Genomic DNA, 21,527 nt, shown 5'->3' on the forward strand with positions numbered 1-21,527 from the left:
TGTCCTTGTTTCTCTGTTCTCCCCCTATTCTTCCTCCTCCCACTCACTCTCTCTCACTCTATCTATCTCTCCTCCATCACAAGATGTGTATTCCCTGAATTATGTCTAAATGGGTTGAGAATGAAGTGATCCACTGAAGAGCAACAATGAAATGAGTGATTCAACGGTTAAATATCTAAGACAAATACCAAATGTTGTTCAAACTGTTAGAAGCAATGAACAGTGTTATTTCAACAAGGACAGGAACATATCAGAGCACTGCAAAGGCACAAGCAATACCTCAGAACCCTCCTGCTTGCCAATCTCATGATCTTCAGGTCGAGCTTCTTTAGACTGAGTTTCATGGGCTGACAAAGACAGTGGGCCATCAACACTCTTCCCTGGCTCAGCTAGACTTGTGCTATGTGCATTAGCCTCAGACTCTGACTCAACAGCCTTTGTGATGGTCTCTGTATTGTCTTGTTTACCAGGATCAGTGCCCTCATCTAGGACATTCCTTGCCTGTTCCTCAACAACACCATTGTCTTTGGGGATGTCATTATCTTCAGCAGGAGTCTTGACCTCTGCTGGATCCTCGCCAGGCTTTGTTTGAATAGGAGTGCTGTCTGGATTCTCTTCCAGCCCTGTTGCAACCTTTTTGATAGTATCAGCAACAAAAACACGAACAGCAAAGCTGTCTACTGAGGACACGGCACTTGGAGGACGATTCAGACCACTTGGCGGACGGTCTTTGCATGGAATGTCATTAACTCCGGCAACTGTAGAGTCAGAGATAGGGGCACTGGCCCCTGGATTTTCTGTGAGTCCTGCAACAGCTCTGTTTATCGTGTCAGCAACAAGACCTCGAACAGCAACACTGTCAACCGATGAGACGGCACTCCACGGACGTGAATCTCCATTGACTGGATGTCCCTGGGAAGGAACCCCACCACTAAGAGGGAGAGAAGAGGTTTTCCCATCACCTACCTTTGTAACCTCTGCCTCATTTTCCTGGAGGGAAGATATGTGTGGGATGGGTACATTAGTGTTGTAGTCATCACTCTACTCCTTTCCATCCAAACACACACAGGCTTACACTTGCTGATTACATTCCATCTCACATGACATTAAGAGACTGAATCTGAAATTGAAATATGTTACTTCATTCCATGAGCGCATCACTCAGACTCTGCTCTGTGAATGTGATACACTGTCCTTCTCTGAAAAATGAACCTTTCACATAAAACTTCTCATGTCCAATGAAATCTTTGTCCTGAATGCTTTAATGTCTCTTGAGTTTGTCTGCATTTTTCTCTTATTCTCCAGTTCTTGTCAATTATTACCAGAGAGAACTGAAATTTTCTCAATTCCATCCTCCAGCTGTCAGAATGGGAAGACTTCAAAGGGTGCCCATTATGACAAATGCCAAAACATGTTTTAGTCAGTGCCTACTTTACAATTTCTTTAAATCAAAACATGAAAGGTATAAACATTCTTATTACTTTCTGTATTCCCTTTCCATGCAACATTACCAGATATCAAGACACAAGATTCCATGTTGCATTTCCAGACTCTGTGCATTTCAGCTTTATGAATTGGACACATACAGCCAAATTAAGGCCTAGCTAAATCTGGTTGGATTGCTTTCCATCATTAATGACATGGTGTGTCAATAACTGCACAACTACAACGGGGGTGGTATTGGTGCATTCCACACTTGATGTGGGAAATATATGTACCACTAAGGAAATGTCTGTATTGTTCTATACATGTCCTGCCATGTACACTGAAACAGGTTGCTCTTGGCAAATACCACTCATCTCATCACATTACTCAATGACATTCAATTTATATAATGCCATTGGCAAGTACAATATTGGCAATTAGGGACTTGTTAAAGACAATTGTGAGAGTGATTTTAAGTCATGGTTGATAATGACACTGGCATACAATGTAAGGAGAAAGAATGATTAACCTTGTTTTTTGTTGTTTTTTTCAAAAGAAAATTTTAAACATACACTGTATATGCTTAGGCAATGTTCACACAAGTTGATGATTTTGCTACACTGCATATTTCAATACTTAATGTATGTTGCTGGCTATGATATCCTACATACTGATACATGTACATTAAAAAATTATAGATTTCTGGACCATGCCTTCGTCTCAGACTCACTCATTCATACTCACCTTGCTGTTCTCTCTATTCTTTCTCTCTGCGTGGTCCTGGGGATCTTCACTATAGGTAAACTTCTCGACAGGTGTCTCCTCGACTACTTCACTGCTGGATGGCTTCATGCCTTGACTGTCGCTTCCCCCAGGCACAGCCTCGGTAGGCTCCCCTCCTGCCTGGTCCGATGGCTGACCATCTCCCTTGTCTGTCACTGCCTCTGCTCTCCCATCATTGGCTAGGTCGTGGCCACGGATGTCTTCTACAGGTGTTTCAAACTGCTGAGGTTCGTCTGGAGGTGGTGATGGCTGAGGTGGCTGGGGTGGCTGTGGTGGCTCACTTGCCACAGATTTCGAACCTCCGCATCCCATTATGTCTTCATCTAGATGTAGAACAATCACAAAACCACAAAGTTTACATAATTGTGATCTACTTTCACATCAATATCAGGGCATCCAAAAAGGACAACAGTAACAAATTTCAAGAATTTACAGTTATTTCAGAAACTTCATTGCTCTAAAATAGGCCTACTGACTGTATATGACTAACATTTTTTCATCTTTTATTTTTGTCAAAAACAAACAGCAACACATTCAGGGCAATGTCAAAACAAGTCCAAAAAGAATTAATGTATTCTGGGAAGTTTCATGCATTGCTATGCAGAATGTGACAGAGCCAATCTTGAAGTTTGGGTATCAGTGAATAATCCTAGCAAGATCCACTATTTGACAAATGGAGAGAATACACTGTATGTACAGGACCTAACCAAATCATCCTTTCATGGCATACATTGTAGAAAACCTTACCAATACAAAATAAATGAGAACAAACCAAACAAGAATTTATTAAACGATTTGAAATACTGTACGAGCTGAAATTTTCACGGTGGTTTTATTTTCGCGAATTTCGCGAGTCGCCTTTGAAGCGCGAAAATAACAAAATAATAAAATAATAACCCGTGAATAAGCAAGTTCAGTTAGACCCTCGCAACTGCGAAATTAACAACAGGCAGAAATGTCCTCCAAGTACCAATTCGTGAAAATATCTGTACGCAAAAATTTCAGCTCGTACAGTAATTCATTTGACATATTTGTTTGAAGCTTTCCAAAGGGTGTAACAAACACTACATACTGCACTACACAAGGTATGCAATGCAAAACCGTCTCACTTCCGTCTTGAATCAACTTTTAATCTGCTGCTCTGAGATGAGATGCTGTTGTATACAAGTTGTTGTTCATTAATAGTCTAGACAGGGGTCGCACTTAACTTTTTTTTTTGACTAGCCAGGCGGACTACTTGGAATCAATTTTGACACTGAAGCAATATTTGGCTAGCCAGACGGACTAGTAACTTCAGAATTTTATGATTTTTGGCTAGTCCGACGTGATTTTGGGTGGCCAATGGCCAACGGACCATCGCCAATTTCGAACCCTGCTAGAAATCTTTGGTTTCCAACTATTCTCTTGTGGTTTGGCATTGCCTGCAATGAACGACGTAGGAAATTATAATTCAGCATTAGCTATGCAGCAACTCTCTGGCTTGTTAATAAGACTATTATTTCTCATTTTAATCTTTTCAGAAATTCTACACCTGGGGAGAATTTTAAATGTCTCTAGCTAACGTTAGAGGGCATTTATATCGCGAAATAGGTCCCCACTCTATTTACCGCCATTCATTTCGTCATGGACACATAGCCGGGGAACTTCTTTCAACCTCCATAAACTTTCTTCTTTAGACTTTGGACATAATGGAGATGCTCACGCAGAACGAGAAGGGACCGATATCAAAATTTGGCCGCTAACGTTAGAGGCCTAGTTACGCATAAATATTTAGTAAGTTTTTAGGCCATAGAGTGTAGCACTAGTAGTAACACCTTAACACTATATACAGCTTGGCCTAGCGTTAGATGTCTAAAGTTTTACTGCGAATTTTGACCGCGTCCCACACCAGAGGCTGCTCTTGAAACTCCAACACTATGGTATACGGGGCTCCTTGCTGAAGTGGTTCCAGAATTTTCTCACCAAGCAGTCACAACGAGTTGTTGTGGATGGTCAGGCCTCAGAGTGGACTGACGTCCATTCAGGTGTGCCTCAAGGCACAGTTCTGGGACCCCTGCTCTTCCTCTCATTTATAAATGATATTGCAGACTCCATCCAATCACCCATACGCTTGTTTGCCGATGATTGTCTCATCTATCGGTCAGTTACGACAACTGAGGACAGCATAGCACTACAGAAGGACCTTGACATGTTACACTCATGGGCAACAAAATGGCAAATGAAATTCAACACCAGCAAGTGCCATCTCATGCGAGTATCTCATCGTCAAAACATCATCAATCACATGTATCACCTTGGTGAAGATGTCATAGAGTCTGTCAACAAATACCCATACCTAGGCCTCACTCTCACATCCAAACTCTCCTGGAAAACACACATTTCTAATGCCACCCTGAAAGCCAACCGAATGCTAGGACTCATCAAGAGAAACCTGAAACACTGCCACCCAAACCTCAAAGAAAAAGCATACATATCCCTTGTCAGACCCCACCTGGAATACTTCTCACCTGTCTGGAACCCCCATCATACAACTACCATCAACCAGGTGGAAGCAATCCAGAGGAGAGCTGCCAGGTTTGTGCAGAATGTATACCAACGCACAGAGAGTGTAACAGCTATGCTGCAGAAAATGCATTGGGCCACACTACAATCCAGGAGGGAAGCTGCCATCGATCAAGATAATGATGTACAAAATCACTAACAATCTCATAGCCATCAACAAGGACACCTATCTGAAACCAATGACCGACATCAGATTGCGGAATTACCATCCTTCCAAATATCAACCTCTCACAACTCACTCCACTAAAGATGTATATAGGTACTCCTTCATGCCAACAGCAGTAAGGCTATGGAATGCACTCCCTGCAGATGCCCTCACCGCCACATCACAGTGCTGGGCGTCTTCAGGACTCGCATATCCGCATGTTAGCTCCACACTGGAGCTTTTTGTTTTTAACTCGCACCATGTATAATATTTGCACAACCGTCCACCGGCATCACATGGTACTCAAGTTTCATCCTTAGCATCATATCCAGAATTGGACTTTGCTGAGTACCGACGTAAACGTAAACGTAAACGAATCTCGGTTTTCTTGTCACTCGAATTGCTGACGCACTTTAACATACACGGGACTGAGCTCCTACACTTGCTGCCACACGGGCTTCGGATCAAATATTGGCCACCCATTCAAGTTTCATACTGACACGATACAGAGTCTCATGCAGAAATTGAAAATAACATTGACCTGATCATTTTTTCAAAAGTATCAAAGTCTATTTACCTCAAATATGATAGGATAAACCAAAACTCCAAGCTCGATTTCAGCTACAGCGGCCCATCATCGCACAGTCTAGCCGCGAGTCGTTGGTTGCTAGGATAGCACAAGCTTTCGCAACGCCTCGTTCGCCCTTTTGAGGGCACTCTCCCACCACTAGAACACGTTTGTCGTCAATGAAATCAATCAATAATAGACGTACATGTAGAAAGATGTCAAGAACGGGCTTTAAAATGTTACTTCACCCAATATCTGTTGAATAATAGAATTGAAAGGCAGTTGTCTGACCTTGTTTTGCTGAAGAAGTACCGTGTTGTGGGCCTGTGTTATAACTGTGTGCAAGTGAACTGATAATAATTATGGCGTTTTCTGCTTTGAAAGTTGGTCGTTCAATCTGTGATATGGAGCAGATCAAATTCCTTCAAAAATTGGAGGGGTCAAAGAATGGCCAAAGGGCGAATGAATGAATGAATGAATGAATGAATGAATGAATGAATGAATGAATGAATGAATGAATGAATGAATGAATGAATGAATGAATGAACAAAGGAACGGACGAATGAATGAATGAATGAATGAATGAATGAATGAATGAATGAACGAATTGATAAATGATAGACTTAACGCATAAATAACGTGGTAGACGGATAGATAGATACATGATGACAGACATATTTATAAATAAGCGATCGAGGAAGATAAAAATCATAAATGAAAATTAGTTTTTGGGCTTGTCATTGTTTTATGTAAACATTTTACTCTTTTACTCTTTCTTTCCATGGGAGGGGGGGGGGGAGGTTGGCTGGTTGGGCAGTTCGGTAAAGCATGGAGGTTCCTATTATTTGTGCTTGTGTATGTTATGTGCATAGTCAACTGACCACGCAGCCACTGAATATCCGTCAAATTTTCGCTTTAATTTCAATGATTGAGGAAAATAATAGTTTTGTTGATTGACTGTTTGTTTGTTTGTTTGTTTAATTGTTTTGTGGGATTTTTTTTTCACAAAATAACAACATGAGTACTGTTTTTTGGTTTCCATTTTTGATGATATTTATATTTATGTTTATATTTATATTTATATTTATATTTATATTTATATTTATATTTATATATATATTTGTCTGTTTTACTGCATGGAGGATGCACGAGTATGCTAGTTGATTGATATATCTAGAATTGGCTTATTCATTATTGTCATTAAATCATATCTACTCCCTAATCAAGTATTACTTAAAATCGTTCAAGCCATATGTTGCAGTTGTGCAAGAACTAATAACAATATCACAATATTCGGCCTCTGTTGAAACATTGACGCTGATATGCATTTTGTGTGATAAACTTTGTTGAAACATTTATATTCATTTCAAATATTTTTCTTTCTTCTATATAGCACCATTTCTTTACGATATCACAAAAGCTGAAGCGTTTAACATAATGCATCTCAGATTCTCAAATTAGAAACTTTCCTTTTGGAAAATGTACTTTTATGATTGTATACACACATGTATATTTTCTCACACTTCTCTGATATCTTCTGTTGTTTAATTTTTTTTTTTTATCAAAGTGTCCCGAAAAAGTCAGTTGCAAGGCGCATGCATGCGAAACTTCAAATTAAAGGGATAATAGAATAGTGGTTGAGATGATGATTGAGCTCTTATTTTTTCGCGAGATACTAAGGACATGAAGAAACCACGTATGTTACAGAGCATACAATTCTATGATAGGAATTCAAAGTTTATTTGATGAAAATCTGTTTTGAAATGCCTGAGGTATACAAAAGCAAAGTAAAACAAAGCGACCCTAATGAAAGCTGGGTCCCACCTTTTATTAGGATTTCTTTGTTTTGGATGCCTCAGCCATTTCAACACCAAGAAGTATTTTCTTCAAAACTTTGAATCCTTATTATAAATTACATGCTCTTTCATAAGAGGGTAAAATCATGGTAATGTAAATGAATAATACAAACGAATGCATGTACTTGTGTACCAGTTATGTATATATATATATATATATACTGTATATACATCAATGTCACTTATTCAAATTCATATAGTCTCATCCTGAACGTGCGCAGCGTCTCATGTTTGTGTACGTGTAAAAGAAAGGGGTTGTTTATAGGATAGATGGACGTTGCTCTTGAAAAAATAAACACACACACACACACACACACACATAGGACACACACAAACACGCACACTCAGATACACTCACACATACTCACATAAATCATATCATTGATACATATACTACAGTATATGTTCCTGATCATACAGTGGTGTGGAGTAGTGTAATAAGATATTAAGACATGCATTTGATCCTTCTTAATTCAAAGTCAACTATAATACAATAAGCCTCATTTTCACTTCATGCATGCCTTTTCGTGTTGTTCACAATCACTCACCATCAACTGCCAGGAATGGTAACTAATCTGTTCTAAACCGGTGGTGTTCGTTATTCCAAAAATGGAATAAGGATAGTTTTTGCTTTTTGTTTTTCGAAGGTTCGTTGTTCCGAAACATACAAATTCCAGTGGTATAGATACAATCGTTAACCCGACAATGAAACAGGGTTTGTTAAGGAGAACATTTATATTTTGTCGTTATTCCGAAAGTCTTTTTATCCGAAAAAAATAATGCACACTCACTGGCGAAATTATTGTATTTTCTGATTTACGAACTTTTGGATAGCGAACTTTTTTTTCTTGACCATTTTCGAATTAAAGAACCTTCGGAATGACAACCCTTCTCTTTTGGGGGGAATAAAAACCTTTGGAATAACATATACACTTTGGAATAATGAACTGTAATCGTTCCAAACAGCAATCACGAGTCATGACGAGATATAAACGACACATGCAACTGTCAATTTGATGCGAAAAAGAACTTTTATCTTATCCTTTGCTGTCCTTCCAAAAATTAATCCAAGGAACATTTTTCATTGGTCTGCTTCCATAAGACTTTCTTTTTGGTATTCCAAAAGAAATTCCTTTTAATGATGCTTACTACCAAGTGAGTAAATCTTCCAGAGTATGACAAGTGTAGTAAAAAAAAAAGCTGCTGAAAACTGCTTATCCAATAGTGGTGAGCCAATGGAGTAAAATGGAGTCAAAAGGGGCCTGAGCTTTCGATCCTAGCAGAATCTTCGTCAGAGGCAAAATATTTTCATTTTGCCTCTGACAAAGATTCTGTAATAGGATCGAAAGCTCAGGCCTCTTTTGACTGTCTGAGTTTGATAACCAATATCGACATTCTAACGCATATTATTATTCACACAGTTATGTTAAGACCGAACGTGGAGTAAAATCATGTATTGGACAGAAAATGATGAATGCTGAGTACAAACAACATACAAAGCATGTTAATCCATTCTATCATTGCGCTTCGACCAAGAAAGAATTATTTACAGAGAGACTCTATAACATTATTGACTAACTGAACTAAAAGACTGTCTGACATTTCATGACCTAATAGTTACTGCTAACACATGATCATAAATTGCTGAAATCATTTTACTGCTTGCTTATAATGAGACTTAGGGGGTGTTGCAAGAAAGTTGCAATTGATTGCAACTCTCCTTTCTTGCAACACCCCCTTAGAGTCATTGGATACAAGACGAAGAAAAAACCAGCTTGTGTGTATACTTTGTCTTCGTGATCTGAAAGAACATGCGCTTATATACACGAAGTTATATATAATGTTTACGCATTGCAAATAAGTATACTCTTTGTTCAAATTAAAACATTTCCGAAATAAAAAAAAAATCAGAAATGCGCCTCATATTGTGGTACATACACTGTATATGTATCGAAAAATTACCTGTTAGAGCTTGAACGATTAGCTCCCGGACCCACATCTTGTTCAAGCTTACATGTTTTTGATACGCTGATGTTATGATATAATTTTAAATTCTGTATACCCATTTCATATACACTATACTTTACATGTTTCTCATATCTTAGCTTTCTCAGTGTGTGGTCGAGGGTTATTAATAGAAGCAAAGCCGTTTTAGTAGCTTGTGGCTGTTGTCTAGAACTAAATCGACAAATTCATGTCGCTCAAAATAGACCCTTTTCAGGACGGACTGATTTTTCTGATTTTGTCCTCCTGGTCATTGAAATAACATCGTTCTACATATTTTAAACTTGTTGTGGAAATCTCGGAAAATCTGTTGATGCCCTGTGGATTACCAATCAGTGTTTCTGAGTATTCCATTGTGTCTGTCATAATTTTGTTGTGTGTGTGTTTTTATACTCAAGTTTAAACAAAAGGAAGTGCACACGTAAGAATTATTCCATCTTCAATTGATGTTTCAGCAAGCTAAACCATTAAAACGTCAATGTGATGCTCCGGTCGAAAATCCGGCACTCTTTGCAGTGTCAACATCGGGGTATATCAATCCATCACAGGGTAGCTGGCGTCAGTGGCGATACCACACTGGTTGTTCTTGTTTCTGGACATCCAAATGTACCCCTCCATCCCCCAGATAGTGCCCCAACTGTATAGACAACACGCGAAGACGTTAACAGTATCATTTTATTAATGGTATTTTGCTTCATTAGAAATTTAATGCTGTGCGTCTATTCTAGCAGGCTTTAGATCTGCAAACGGGAGCTTTAAGACGACGCTAATTAGGCCAAAAATGCTTGGGTTATAGGGTTAAGGATAGAATTTGATGTATGGTTAGGGTTAAATATAGAGACACTATATGTTCCCATTGTCGAACAAGGGAGGCTATTTTTACGTCCGCACAGTTTGCAACGTAGAGAACTACTTCATACACCGATCGATGGGGGCGCGATTTTATTCTTCATAAAAATACGTTGCGTCCCAGCGTAATCTAAAGTTACTTTTCAACACGACGCAGGGAGAGGAGAACGTCCAGCGCACTCGCCGTCTCAAACGTCCGCGCGTTTAAATTCAAAGCTCCCGATATACTGTCACATTTGGGAAGACGAGAGTTTAAAGGCTTTGATTCACATAAAACCGTTCATGCAAGTTTATCTTTAACTGGAATTACTTTTTGACAGTGACTCACTTAAATTCTTGAAAGGTTAGTCTACGTTTAAACATGTTTGACCCGTCATCTGGAATTTAAAATAGGAGTTACTTCTTAATAGGGCTGCCGCGTAATGTTTATTTCTCTCGGGTGAGGGAGGGGCAAATATATATATATATACATATATATATATATATATATATATATATAACACATTTATTTATTTATATATTTACTTATATACACAAATAAAAAGGGGTTTGCAACTCCAACCCCGCCATCGTTAATTTGAACATGAAATAAATTACAAAATGTGAAGTCATTTGTCAACCTGAAGGGAGTACGGTTGGCAAAGGTTCTGGAAGCCAAACTATGTAAGGAGTGAAAAGAAAAAAAAAAGAACAAATAAATAAACAAACAACACTGGGAATATGCCTCACCTGTTCTTCACGATCCAATAGTCGTCACCCGAGGAAGTTGTATTATAACCAACGGCCAAGACTCCATGATCAAGCTCCTGCGTAGAGCATTTAGGTTCATCATATACACCTGTAGAGAAGACATGGCATTTTGGACGTTTCGTGCTCGGAAAAAAAAATGTTTCATGATTGAATAACTGAAGTGATAAAAAGTGTCATTTTTGTGGCTATTTCATACGTACAATAATAAATGTCTCTATTTAGCTTTAGTCATTATATTACTACTACAATGATATCCCCTCACTCCCGACCTAAATTACTGTATTACTCTCTTTTTCCAGTTGTTGCAACTGGAGGTTATCTTTTTTAAATGTGGGAGGGAGCAGTTTGTGGGAACAGGGATATTGATTCATTTTGAGATATGGAGGGGGAAAGACATTTTGGATAACATTATATAGCAAAGAATTACTACCAGAGTTATTTAGTCCATTATTTGTGAAGAATATTGATATTGATAATCACAATACAGGATTAAAATTTCATATTCTATTTTCATATGGACGAACTAAATTTTCACATTCATTTATAACCCATCAAGGACAGAAAGTGTGGATTGATTTACCAAGTAGTATAAAAGATTGTGTAACATTGAATTCATTGAAAAGAAAATTGAAAAATAATCTGTCGACAAAAATTTCATAGAACGTGTAGAGCTTTCTGCATCTGTAATGATATTTTAATTTGTTTGATTTTTTTAAGTATGTATGGTTAAATGACATCAAGATAATCCCCCACACACAGTAATACTCTCTCTAATTTCTGTACCCTTTGGGGATCATACTTATAAGTTTTATGGAATCTCAATAAAAACTTCTCATGATCCCTCCACAAATTATCCATCATGTTATTTATTATTTCCTTTCTTTGTTATTCACTTTGTGTTTGTTGAAACACCTTTTTGGTGAGCATGGTGTCTTATGTGTATTGTCCTTTTAGTTTGTATATCCCAATTGATGTTCATTATATTACATTTTATGTATCCTTTGTATCCTTTAATGATTATATGGAAATAAAGTTGAATTGAATAAATTTCTGACACCAATTCTGGTGTTATTCGGCTGACAAGAGAAAAAAAGGCTTAACTGCAATTGTCTGGTGCCACGTCCTGGTAAAAAACAAACGAAAACAACAACAACAACAAAACGTGAAGGGGGGTAGTGGTAAGACTATATGTATTCCGCAAAAAAAAAAAAGATGGGGTGGCCCTGTCTACATTTACTTTCAATCAGATATAAAAATCACATTTTCAGAGGATCAGAGTGAAATATTGGTCTTACCCGAGATGTAGAATTGGAAGGATAGATGGCTGGCGTCTATAGAAACTGAAATGGGTCCAACGTGAGCTACGGCTTTCTGCAGGGCTCTCTCTTTGGGAGGTGAGACCACTGTGAAGTCACTGCAGGTCGCTCCTACGCAGTCTTCTTTGAAGCGGCAATATCCATCCTTTATTTATGTGTCGTTGTTGTTTTGTTTTTTGTAGGTGAAACAGTGAAAGTGTTTATACTACGAAGCAATAATAAACATCATTCCAGAAACACGTATTGCGTGTAATGCAGTGACATACAAAATTACGACGATCATTTTTGCCTTATTTTTGGTCTCACGTGCAAGTTAATAAAGTGTAGGACGGGCTGTTTCGGTTAGGCAGTTCTTTCCGTAGACAGTTATGTCCGTTGTATTTAATTCCACCGGTTTATGATCACGCAACAGCCCATGTATAAAAACGTAATGGTAAAAGAATCAACATTAGCCATCTGTGTGTATACAAAATATGCCCAAGAGTTATGTTGAAGGATAGAGCTTAGAGTGTGCAGAAAAGAAGATGACACTTTTTTTTAATGAAATAGTTACAGAATTAGTGATTTGTAGACCTTTTCACGACAGCAGAAGTCAACATGAAATTGGACGCTGGGGAAATAATATGAAAACGAATAAATAGATAAATAAAGAGCTTCTGGCACTGAAGAAAGGAAGACATTGAATGACATTAATGCAAATTAAATGAAAACGTGAAAACCATAGTTAGAGAACATAATGTATGCCCAAACACGCACACACGCACACACACACACACACACACACGCACTACACTGTCAACTTCCAGACTGCATTTTCGTGACATTCGCGTGTTTCTGCTGAATTTCATAAAGGCCTATTCTTTGATTTAATTTTGATTTGATATGATGTGACTTGATTTTTAGTAACAACTGTATATTGATATCATTTAAATGTCGGTGTATCCCTGGGGTCGTCCCACTAGGCCGACACCCACGAGTCATACAGCCCACGAGTTCGACATTGAAAACAAGTTCATTTGTCATTACTCATACATGCAGCTCACGAGTCATACAGCCCACGAGTTCGACACTAGGTAAAACAGCCCTCGAGTTCGACAGATACAAAACGGGGCCTAATATGTCGTTCTTGTGGGCCTCGTTAGCTTAGTGTCGAAGTAATTAGCTGTGTGACTCGTGGGCTGTTTAACTCATGGGCTGTATGACTTGTCAGCTGTATGACTAGTGGGCTGCATGACTCGTGGGCTGCATGACTCGTGGCCTTTATGACTTGTGGGTGTACGTCTCGTGACGTGCACCCTATCCCTGACTCACCTTTCCTTCATACTCGTAACAGTCTTCAGTATCGATACCATCGTTATCGATAACGTACTGGAAGGCTTGCTCCATCAAACCGCCATTGCAGCCTTCGTTGCCCTCATCGTCGGAGCAGTCCACCAGGTTCTGCTCGCTGAGGCTAACCAGCTTTCCAGTTTTGGCGAAGTTCTGTCCCTCCAGGGAGCCCGTGGCACTGAAAGCCCAGCAGGACCCGCATAGCCCCTACGTGGAAACATTGCGCAGGATCGTATTGTATGCGAGAGACCAAGGCTTACCAATAATAAAGCTGACAACACCGTTTCTTTTCTTATATTTTCTTCTTTTTCGTTATTCCTGTAACTCGTATATAGCTTCTGTCAATATCGTGTATGATTTTGTCATTATCATTTTCTCGGGAATGGTATGGAAATACATTAAAATCAAAACGACGAAGAAACATCAGTTCATAGTGCCGAAAAAAAAAGGCTTTGCAGCAAAAGACGAAATGAGGTCAGAGGTTACCTGATCTTTGACCCTTGTGACGTATCCCTTGGTCCTCCAATCAACGGCATCGGGAAGATCGATGTTGGGCTCCATGGAGATGGTGGCGTTCGTAGTTTTTGCGGTCTTTCGTGTCCTTCGGAAACCATTCATCCTGGCTACAAACTCGTGGTTCTCCTGTGATAATGCCCCATCAGACACAAACGCATAGCTAGGCATGAGAGAGAAGGCAATAGTACACGAATTCGTGGAGAATCTGTTAAAGTCTAATTGTAATCAACAATACTTCTCCAGAATAATATGTATCTAGTATAACGATATTCATGTAGTCCTACATACCGAGATTAAGAAAACGACTAATGCAAAGGTTTTTGTTTGCTTGTTTGTTTGTTTGGTTGGTTGGTTGATTGTTTGTTTCTCTTCAAGCAGCCTTGTGATTCACAGATATTATTCACAGCTGTTGGTTATTGTATTTTTTCCCTTCAGGAGAATCTCTCTAGAAATACTAAGACGTCTCTAAGAAAAACTGTTCTAACGCTTTATATGTGGCAGAGCTGCAAGTTATTAGAATGGACTGTCCCAAACCTAGATACCCATTTTGTCTTGTACTGAAATAAATCGGAGAGCCTGACTAAAAGAAAATGCATCAACAACAGCATGATTAATACTGAGAACTTAATAGCTGTGTTTGATGCTGGTGAATCCTTGACAAATTACACCATCAATCTGGAAGTTAGACACTTTAATTTGTTTCGACGAAGATTCAGAAAACAAGTATAATTTTTTCTTAGCAGTAAAACATAGCAGACTTTCGATGAGGACCCCTGAGCTGAGTTTGAGTGAAAAAAAAATACATTTTAGGGCTGTCATGAAACAAGTTGATTCAACCAGGGAGGTGAGACGTGATTATCGAGACAAATTTAAGCATAAGACATTGAATCTTTTGTGTAATTTCCAGAATATTGTGTTCTTCTTTAGTGGGTAAATTTCAAAAGTGACCCATAAAAGTTTGTACACGGAGAAATGCTGGTGAACCACCGAAAAGAAATTTGAATGCGTGTGGAAAATAATATGTTGATAATGAATGATGCTTATGAAGAGCAAATTAAATGAATGACAATTTCCCCCAAAATTTAAAGCTCTTATAGAGAGATATACAGAGGAAGATAGAATTGAAACAGTATCTCAAACATCATAAATTAGTTATTGGTTTAAAAACAATATGCATGTTTTTGTTATTAAAATACAACTTTATCTGTTTAAGATGGTTCACATTTAATTCTCTTTTATCATCGAATTCGATATGTTTCGTTTTCCGTTATCACAGGACGTGAAGAGCCAAAATTAATATGAAATGTGAGTATCTTACTGTGGACATGAGTTTTCTCAGCACTGAATCTGAAATAGGTGGTAATGATATGTAAATCACATATCTATTCTGACTTTTCAAATTACTTTCCAATATTCTAATTAATTGGTGTGCAACATTAAGCAAGAAAGTCCACAAATTCTAACTAGCACATTAAAGTACCATGGATCGGACGTCGATTTCCTTACCTGACGACAATGAATGATACTTAATCAATTTATTTATTGATTTATTTATTTCAAACGCAGTTTAGGTATATTGATGTTTAACCAATACATGACTGACGATTTGAACATGTCGTTACTTATTCGATTGCTTCCCCTAACTATTCACTTTTATCATTCAGAAATGGACCAGGGCCCTGTTGCATAAAACCCTTACCGCTGGACTTACCGCTCCTTTATAGCGGTAAGTCTTCAAATTAGCGGTAAATTTTACAATCCTTGATGCTGATTGGCTGTGACACCTAATTTTGACGGTAGTTACCATTGAAATTCAATGGTAAGTTTTATGCAACGGGCCCCAGAACTTTGCGTATAGAACAAATATATTTGTTTAGATATCAGTTTAGATATATTAATGTTTAACCAATACATGACTGACGATTAGAACATGTTGCTGATATTATTCGATTGCTACCCCTTACCATTCACTTTTATCATTTATTAAAGGAAATGGCCCAGAACTTTGCGTATAGAACAAATATGACTGTACAACATGCATTATCTATCACATAAGCACAACTCACCACACAAACCCTACACTTTTTGCACTATGCACAACTGCGATTTTTTTCATATATCATTATTGATAATTTATTATCATTATCATTATCATTATCATCACCATCACTACTATCATTATTGTTAAGAATGTCATAAATGTCTATTGTGATTATCATTTAAAAGTTATCATTAATGATATCTTTAATGCTTCGTCGCACAGAATCATTCATTGCGGCCCGAGGCTGAATTACAAATGATTTTGCAAAGCATTATGTACACAGTATATTCATAATAAAAAATATTATACAAAACAAATCTAAGTTATCATGATATCAAACGATTCAGCATATTTATATGACATGTCATCTTTTAACCATTCTCAATCTTGTGTATGGTGCTTTGGATTTGTCGAGCTCACCAAGTCTCCAAACTTGTTCATCCCCAATCGGTAAGTAGACTCGCCCAAATCGAAACGGGCGTTGTGCCTGTTGATGAAGTGGTGATTTCGCTGCCAGATTGACCTCCTCATGGCTTCCTCGACGTCGTCCTGGTACTGCTTGCCGTGCCTCACCTTCCACTCTCGCCATTCCTCGTTCAGAGACGCGAGAGCCCCCACGAGACAGACGGAGAGAATTACAACGCGCAGGTTCATCATGATGACAGAGTACGTCGAATCCTGTAAGAGTAAGAAGGAATGTTAGCGCCTCTTACGCCAACAACTGTTAAGAACATACAGAAAATTGATAAAGGAGTAGGTGACCCATATATCATAGCCTCTTGGTAGGAACCCATACTGTTCGAAGTTTCAATAGCCTGTGCCAAACGTCCCCCTCTCTATAGTGAATGCAATAGGAGCGAGCAGAGGTATAGGTTCCGCGAAACCATGCAAGCCAACATCGAGAGTCAGCTGACCAAGGTAATGGGTAGCGGATAGCGAGAGCCGCCCCAACGAGACTCCCATACCCGCTTCTGCTCTCTTATGTTCTTCGCCCTCGATCATCAGTGCTATGCACTGCTAGAGTGCTACCGACATCATTACTCAGTTCCATTCAGTTCTATTCCACTGAATCAATTTCTTTCATCCTTGTGTATTCCAACTTTTTACATTTAGATGATCCCATCACTGCAATCCCTTGAGGCTTTTAAAGTACACCTTTTCTTTCACTTTACTTAATTTCTCTTTCCTTGTTCTTTTAAAAAAAAAATCTGATTTGTTATCGTTTTGTTGTGATGACCTGTGTCATTCCTCTATTGTGTATAAGTGTGAATTATGTTGCATTTTTTCTTTTTTAATGGTATATATTGTAAACGTTGAAAGACATTAAGGAGAGTTTTATGTTATAAATCGTATGAATATCATAACAAAAATTATCTTACATCCATCCAACGAAAAATAAGTATACATTATACAGATTTGGACAATTTATATCGTATAATAATTTAAGAAGTACAAATCATAAAATATAATACAATTAAATAGATACGATTGACAGATAATGGGAGAGAGAGAAGGACGGAGTGCTTACTTTGCGATGATGACAACAATCTCTCTAGGTCTAAAGAGCGATGGAAAAAAAGTGAGCTACTGAAAACGGGAGCTTGTGATGTTCGGATCACTCCCAAACATTATTAGGCCATATGTATTTCTACAACTTATCCATCTACATTTAATTTTCTCATGTGATAACTACAGGTGATATAAAATATATTCTGTAGGCAGCACAATACAGACAAAAATACAAATTTGAAAAGAGATCAATATGCCTGAGGATCTTTGTATAAGAACTAACTTGAAGGTTACTTCTTGCGTCAATTTTTATACCTCAGTCTATCTATACATAACTAATGCTTATAAAATTCTCGCAAGTCATGAAGAAATACTGTAAGGTAATTCTAGCCCAGACGCTTGGCTGTTCATAATAATCTCTAATCTTCAGATACATAATGATAGTCTTCGTGTTAGACGTTGTTCTTGCACTAGAAATGTAAAGGACTTTCATAAGCTTTACACATTCTATTGACCTTTTGCAATAATATTTGAAGGCAAAATGATTCTCCGCATCTTCCGGAGGAGCACTGTCAAATATCAAATTTCATAGAATTGTAATTTTGGGGTAAAATTCTGTTTATTTTGGCATCATTTTCTATATATCGTATTAGTTCTGTGACATCTCAGTAAAGTTTGCATATATAAAAGAGGTTGGCACATGAAACCAATACATTATAGTTAAGAGAATGTAGAATTTTCCTCTTTCAGCGTGTTCAGCGTTTTACCTTCTACCTAATCTAAGTTTGGAACAAGTATTATGTTTTGTTAATAGAACAACACCTTCTTTTCCTTGTTGTAATACATTAATTGAATGTGGCTTTAATCGCCGCTTGCCATGATTGGAATAGATTGTGTTTAAGCACAATAATGATGTTATGAATTTAAAAAAAATGAGCAAAGAAAATGTGATTCCATCAGTTTATGTTCGTCAACAATAGACATACTGATCTACATGCTACAATGTTATACTGCACTGACTGATTCGATTTCCTAGGAATCAAGAAAATAATAATTGACTTGAGTGAAAACAAAAACACTCTGAGTGCGACCAGGATGTTTAACAAGATAGTACAATAGTTTAACTCCATGCAGTGTAACCTGGTGAAGAAAAAAAATACAATAGATATCAGAAATAATTTCGAACCAAACAAAACTTCAAAATTGTTGTAAATTACAAAACTGGAATTGAAACTTGGAGTTTACACTTCGGCTGGGTGAATGATAATCACATCACTCAAACCACGACCTCTTGCTCAGCTTCTCTATCATTAGCACACATTTTGATTTATAACGAAGCATTTTCTTTTTACACGATGAAGAAGACGATATGAACAATCATTACAGTCTTTAGCTTTCCATTTCTTCTTCGATTATTTCCTGTTGGCATAGCCAGTTTGGTTGAAATAAAAGGCAGAGACTGTCCAACCAGGGAGGTAGAAGTCTTTGACTGAAAAATAATTCTGAGCGCGACCAGGATGTTTAACAAGATCAATGGTTCAACTCAATGCAGTGTAAACGGGTGAAGAAAAAAAAAACACACCTAATACACATCATAAATAATTTCGAACTAAACGACGACTTCTGCTCAAATTCTCTATCATTAGCGCAGATTTGATTCATAGCGAAGCATTTTCTTTTTACACGATGAAGAAGGCGATGCGATAATCATTACAGTCTTTAGCTTTCATATTCTTATACGATTGTTTCCTGTCAATATGGCCAGTTTGGCTGAAATAGAAGAAAGAGACTGTCCAACAAAGTGAATTCACTTACCTTGCCTGGACACTGGTCTCTGGCTCCGAGCAGATCAGCACTGTAGTGGGAAATGAACCGATGTGAAGATTTCACGTGCTTATCATAAGGAGCCGTAGGGGAAACCGTATATAGGCCTACCTATACATACAGGCAAAGACAACTAGACGTGAACGCGCGCGCACATACACACACATGCACACACACACCTCCATGCATGGATGCATACATTCTTATGATGCACAAGAAGAAAGTAATCATTTTGAAGAGATTATCACTAATCGAAGCATAATCATTATTATGATCTGTATTTAATGAACATGATTTCTATAAACAAACCTAAAGACGTCATTACTGATTTGAGACTCACATTAAAACCAGACTTTTTATCGTCTAAAATACCCTTGATGAGCAATAACAATTACAAGATTTGGTTTCGCATTCTTATTCGTAAGTACACCTTGGCAACCTAGCTCGAATTTCTGTACAGAAAGGTTCAGCTATTAATGACCACTTAGCATGAATTATTCTCCCCAAAACAAAACCAAAAACAAAACCATCCTGTCTATAGCTCTCACGTTGGTTTTGCTTACTTTTTCATTTTTCCCCAAGTTTTATTTTTGTTTCCTTTCTTTCATCTTTTCTCTCTTCACTGACACTTAAAAGATTCGCATGACACGTGACTATCAATATGCGCGTACCTACAAAGAGCAACGGATTAACGAACCTTCAGAGTAACGAACATCACCCGATGTATCAGATGTTTGGTAGATACGAAATATTCCCCTGAAGTGTCAATCTCTGATTTGATGTAATATGTTAAAGGTAAAATTTACCAAATATAAGATAGAGTATGTAAGATTACCTCAGCTATACGCAATTCCCCCACAATGATCGATTTGTTGTGTCAATAATAACAGCAAATTGTGGCTGTACGAAGGAACAGCTGATCACGGCGATAGCGCATCTTGAGCTGATTACGGTAGTTTTTGTGCTTTTCTAACGTCGTATTTCCGTAAATTCATGGGTGTAAAAATGATTTCCAATCAATTACAGCTCTTTGACTTAATATTATCCTTCATGAGTATGTAAGATTACCTCAGCTGTACGCAATTCCCCCACAATGATCGATTTGTTGTGTCAATAATAACAGCAAATTGTGGCTGTATGAAGGAACAGCTGATCACGGCCATCGTGAATCTTGAGCTGACGATAGGTTTTGTGCTTTTAAAACTTTAAATTTATGGGTGTAAAAAATGATTCCAATGAACACAATTTCACGACGTGAATATATAGATTTGGCGGACGATTTATTCTAGATTGCCAACAAATTACACAACAATTTTCTGAAAAGTGTACACAGTTTGCCTATAGATACGTAAATCCCACTGGGTTGCATACACATTTGGTGACGTCACAGATTTGGCACTTTTCGTAGCCGCATCAAACTTTTTCCAGTGCTCAAATTTGGTAAAAATAAAAATTCTTATATTCAAAGAAGAGACAACTTTATTGCATGATTTATGTCAGAAATTAATCAAAATAACATTAAATGATGGAAAACAGTGAATTTATATATCATTTCCTATAAATTTCAACTTTAAAGCTTCCTTTGTATACTTTGTTGAGTTTTTATATGCTGGGGAGCCCAGCGTCTTCTCGCCTTAGCTTTTATATTACTTTGTGAACTTGCAAAGGGTTCTGCATCGGGGTCTTTCCCATGTATTTTGTTAAGAGTATTTGAGAGCGTGTTATATGTAATGTATATATAGAGAGTAAATTAAGTCAATTGTACAAAAATGAAGTTTGAGTTAATGGGAATTAGTAAGTGTAATAACACATCTGGTGATAGAGTAACACGTAGTTATAAGTACTGAAGGGTAGTTTAGATATTATATTGTATGTAGTATGTCAGTGTACATAGTGTATGTGAAAATTGTGATTGTTGCGTTTTTGTAAACTGAAAGTATTACGTATCATGTTGAATGTGAATAAAGACTTTGCAGAACTGTGTTAATCAAGCCAGATGACTGTGTTCTCCCCCTACTCTCTGACAGGTGTCATATCTCGCAAGGTCAGG

General features: G+C 37.7%; 2 protein-coding genes across 2 annotated transcripts in view; both read right to left on the minus strand.

The window, feature by feature from the left end:
* The window catches only part of LOC139733738 (uncharacterized), a 76,642-nt gene extending 74,122 nt beyond the window's left edge, over positions 1 to 2,520 (minus strand). The window contains exons 1-2 of the mRNA XM_071644548.1: positions 2,170 to 2,520; positions 280 to 990 (exon numbers count right to left, since the gene is read on the minus strand). Of these exons, the coding sequence (XP_071500649.1) occupies positions 280 to 990; positions 2,170 to 2,520 (1,062 nt within the window). The remainder of the gene's footprint in view (positions 1 to 279; positions 991 to 2,169) is intronic.
* Positions 2,521 to 9,510: 6,990 nt separating this feature from the next.
* On the minus strand, positions 9,511 to 16,801 carry LOC139733718 (cathepsin L-like peptidase). The gene is made up of 6 exons (XM_071644530.1): positions 16,565 to 16,801; positions 14,074 to 14,229; positions 13,570 to 13,794; positions 12,238 to 12,403; positions 10,922 to 11,030; positions 9,511 to 9,980 (listed from the first exon to the last, which is right to left on the minus strand). The coding sequence occupies exons 1-6, from the start codon at positions 16,799 to 16,801 to the stop codon at positions 9,878 to 9,880; spliced, it is 996 nt and encodes a 331-aa protein (XP_071500631.1). The 3' UTR covers positions 9,511 to 9,877.
* Between the last annotated feature and the right edge of the window lie 4,726 nt (positions 16,802 to 21,527).

Source organism: Diadema antillarum, unplaced genomic scaffold (genome assembly GCF_040938485.1).
Source record: "Diadema antillarum isolate AM-2024a unplaced genomic scaffold, OU_Dant_1.0 seq00000488_RagTag, whole genome shotgun sequence".
Taxonomy (NCBI): Eukaryota; Metazoa; Echinodermata; class Echinoidea; order Diadematoida; family Diadematidae; genus Diadema; species Diadema antillarum.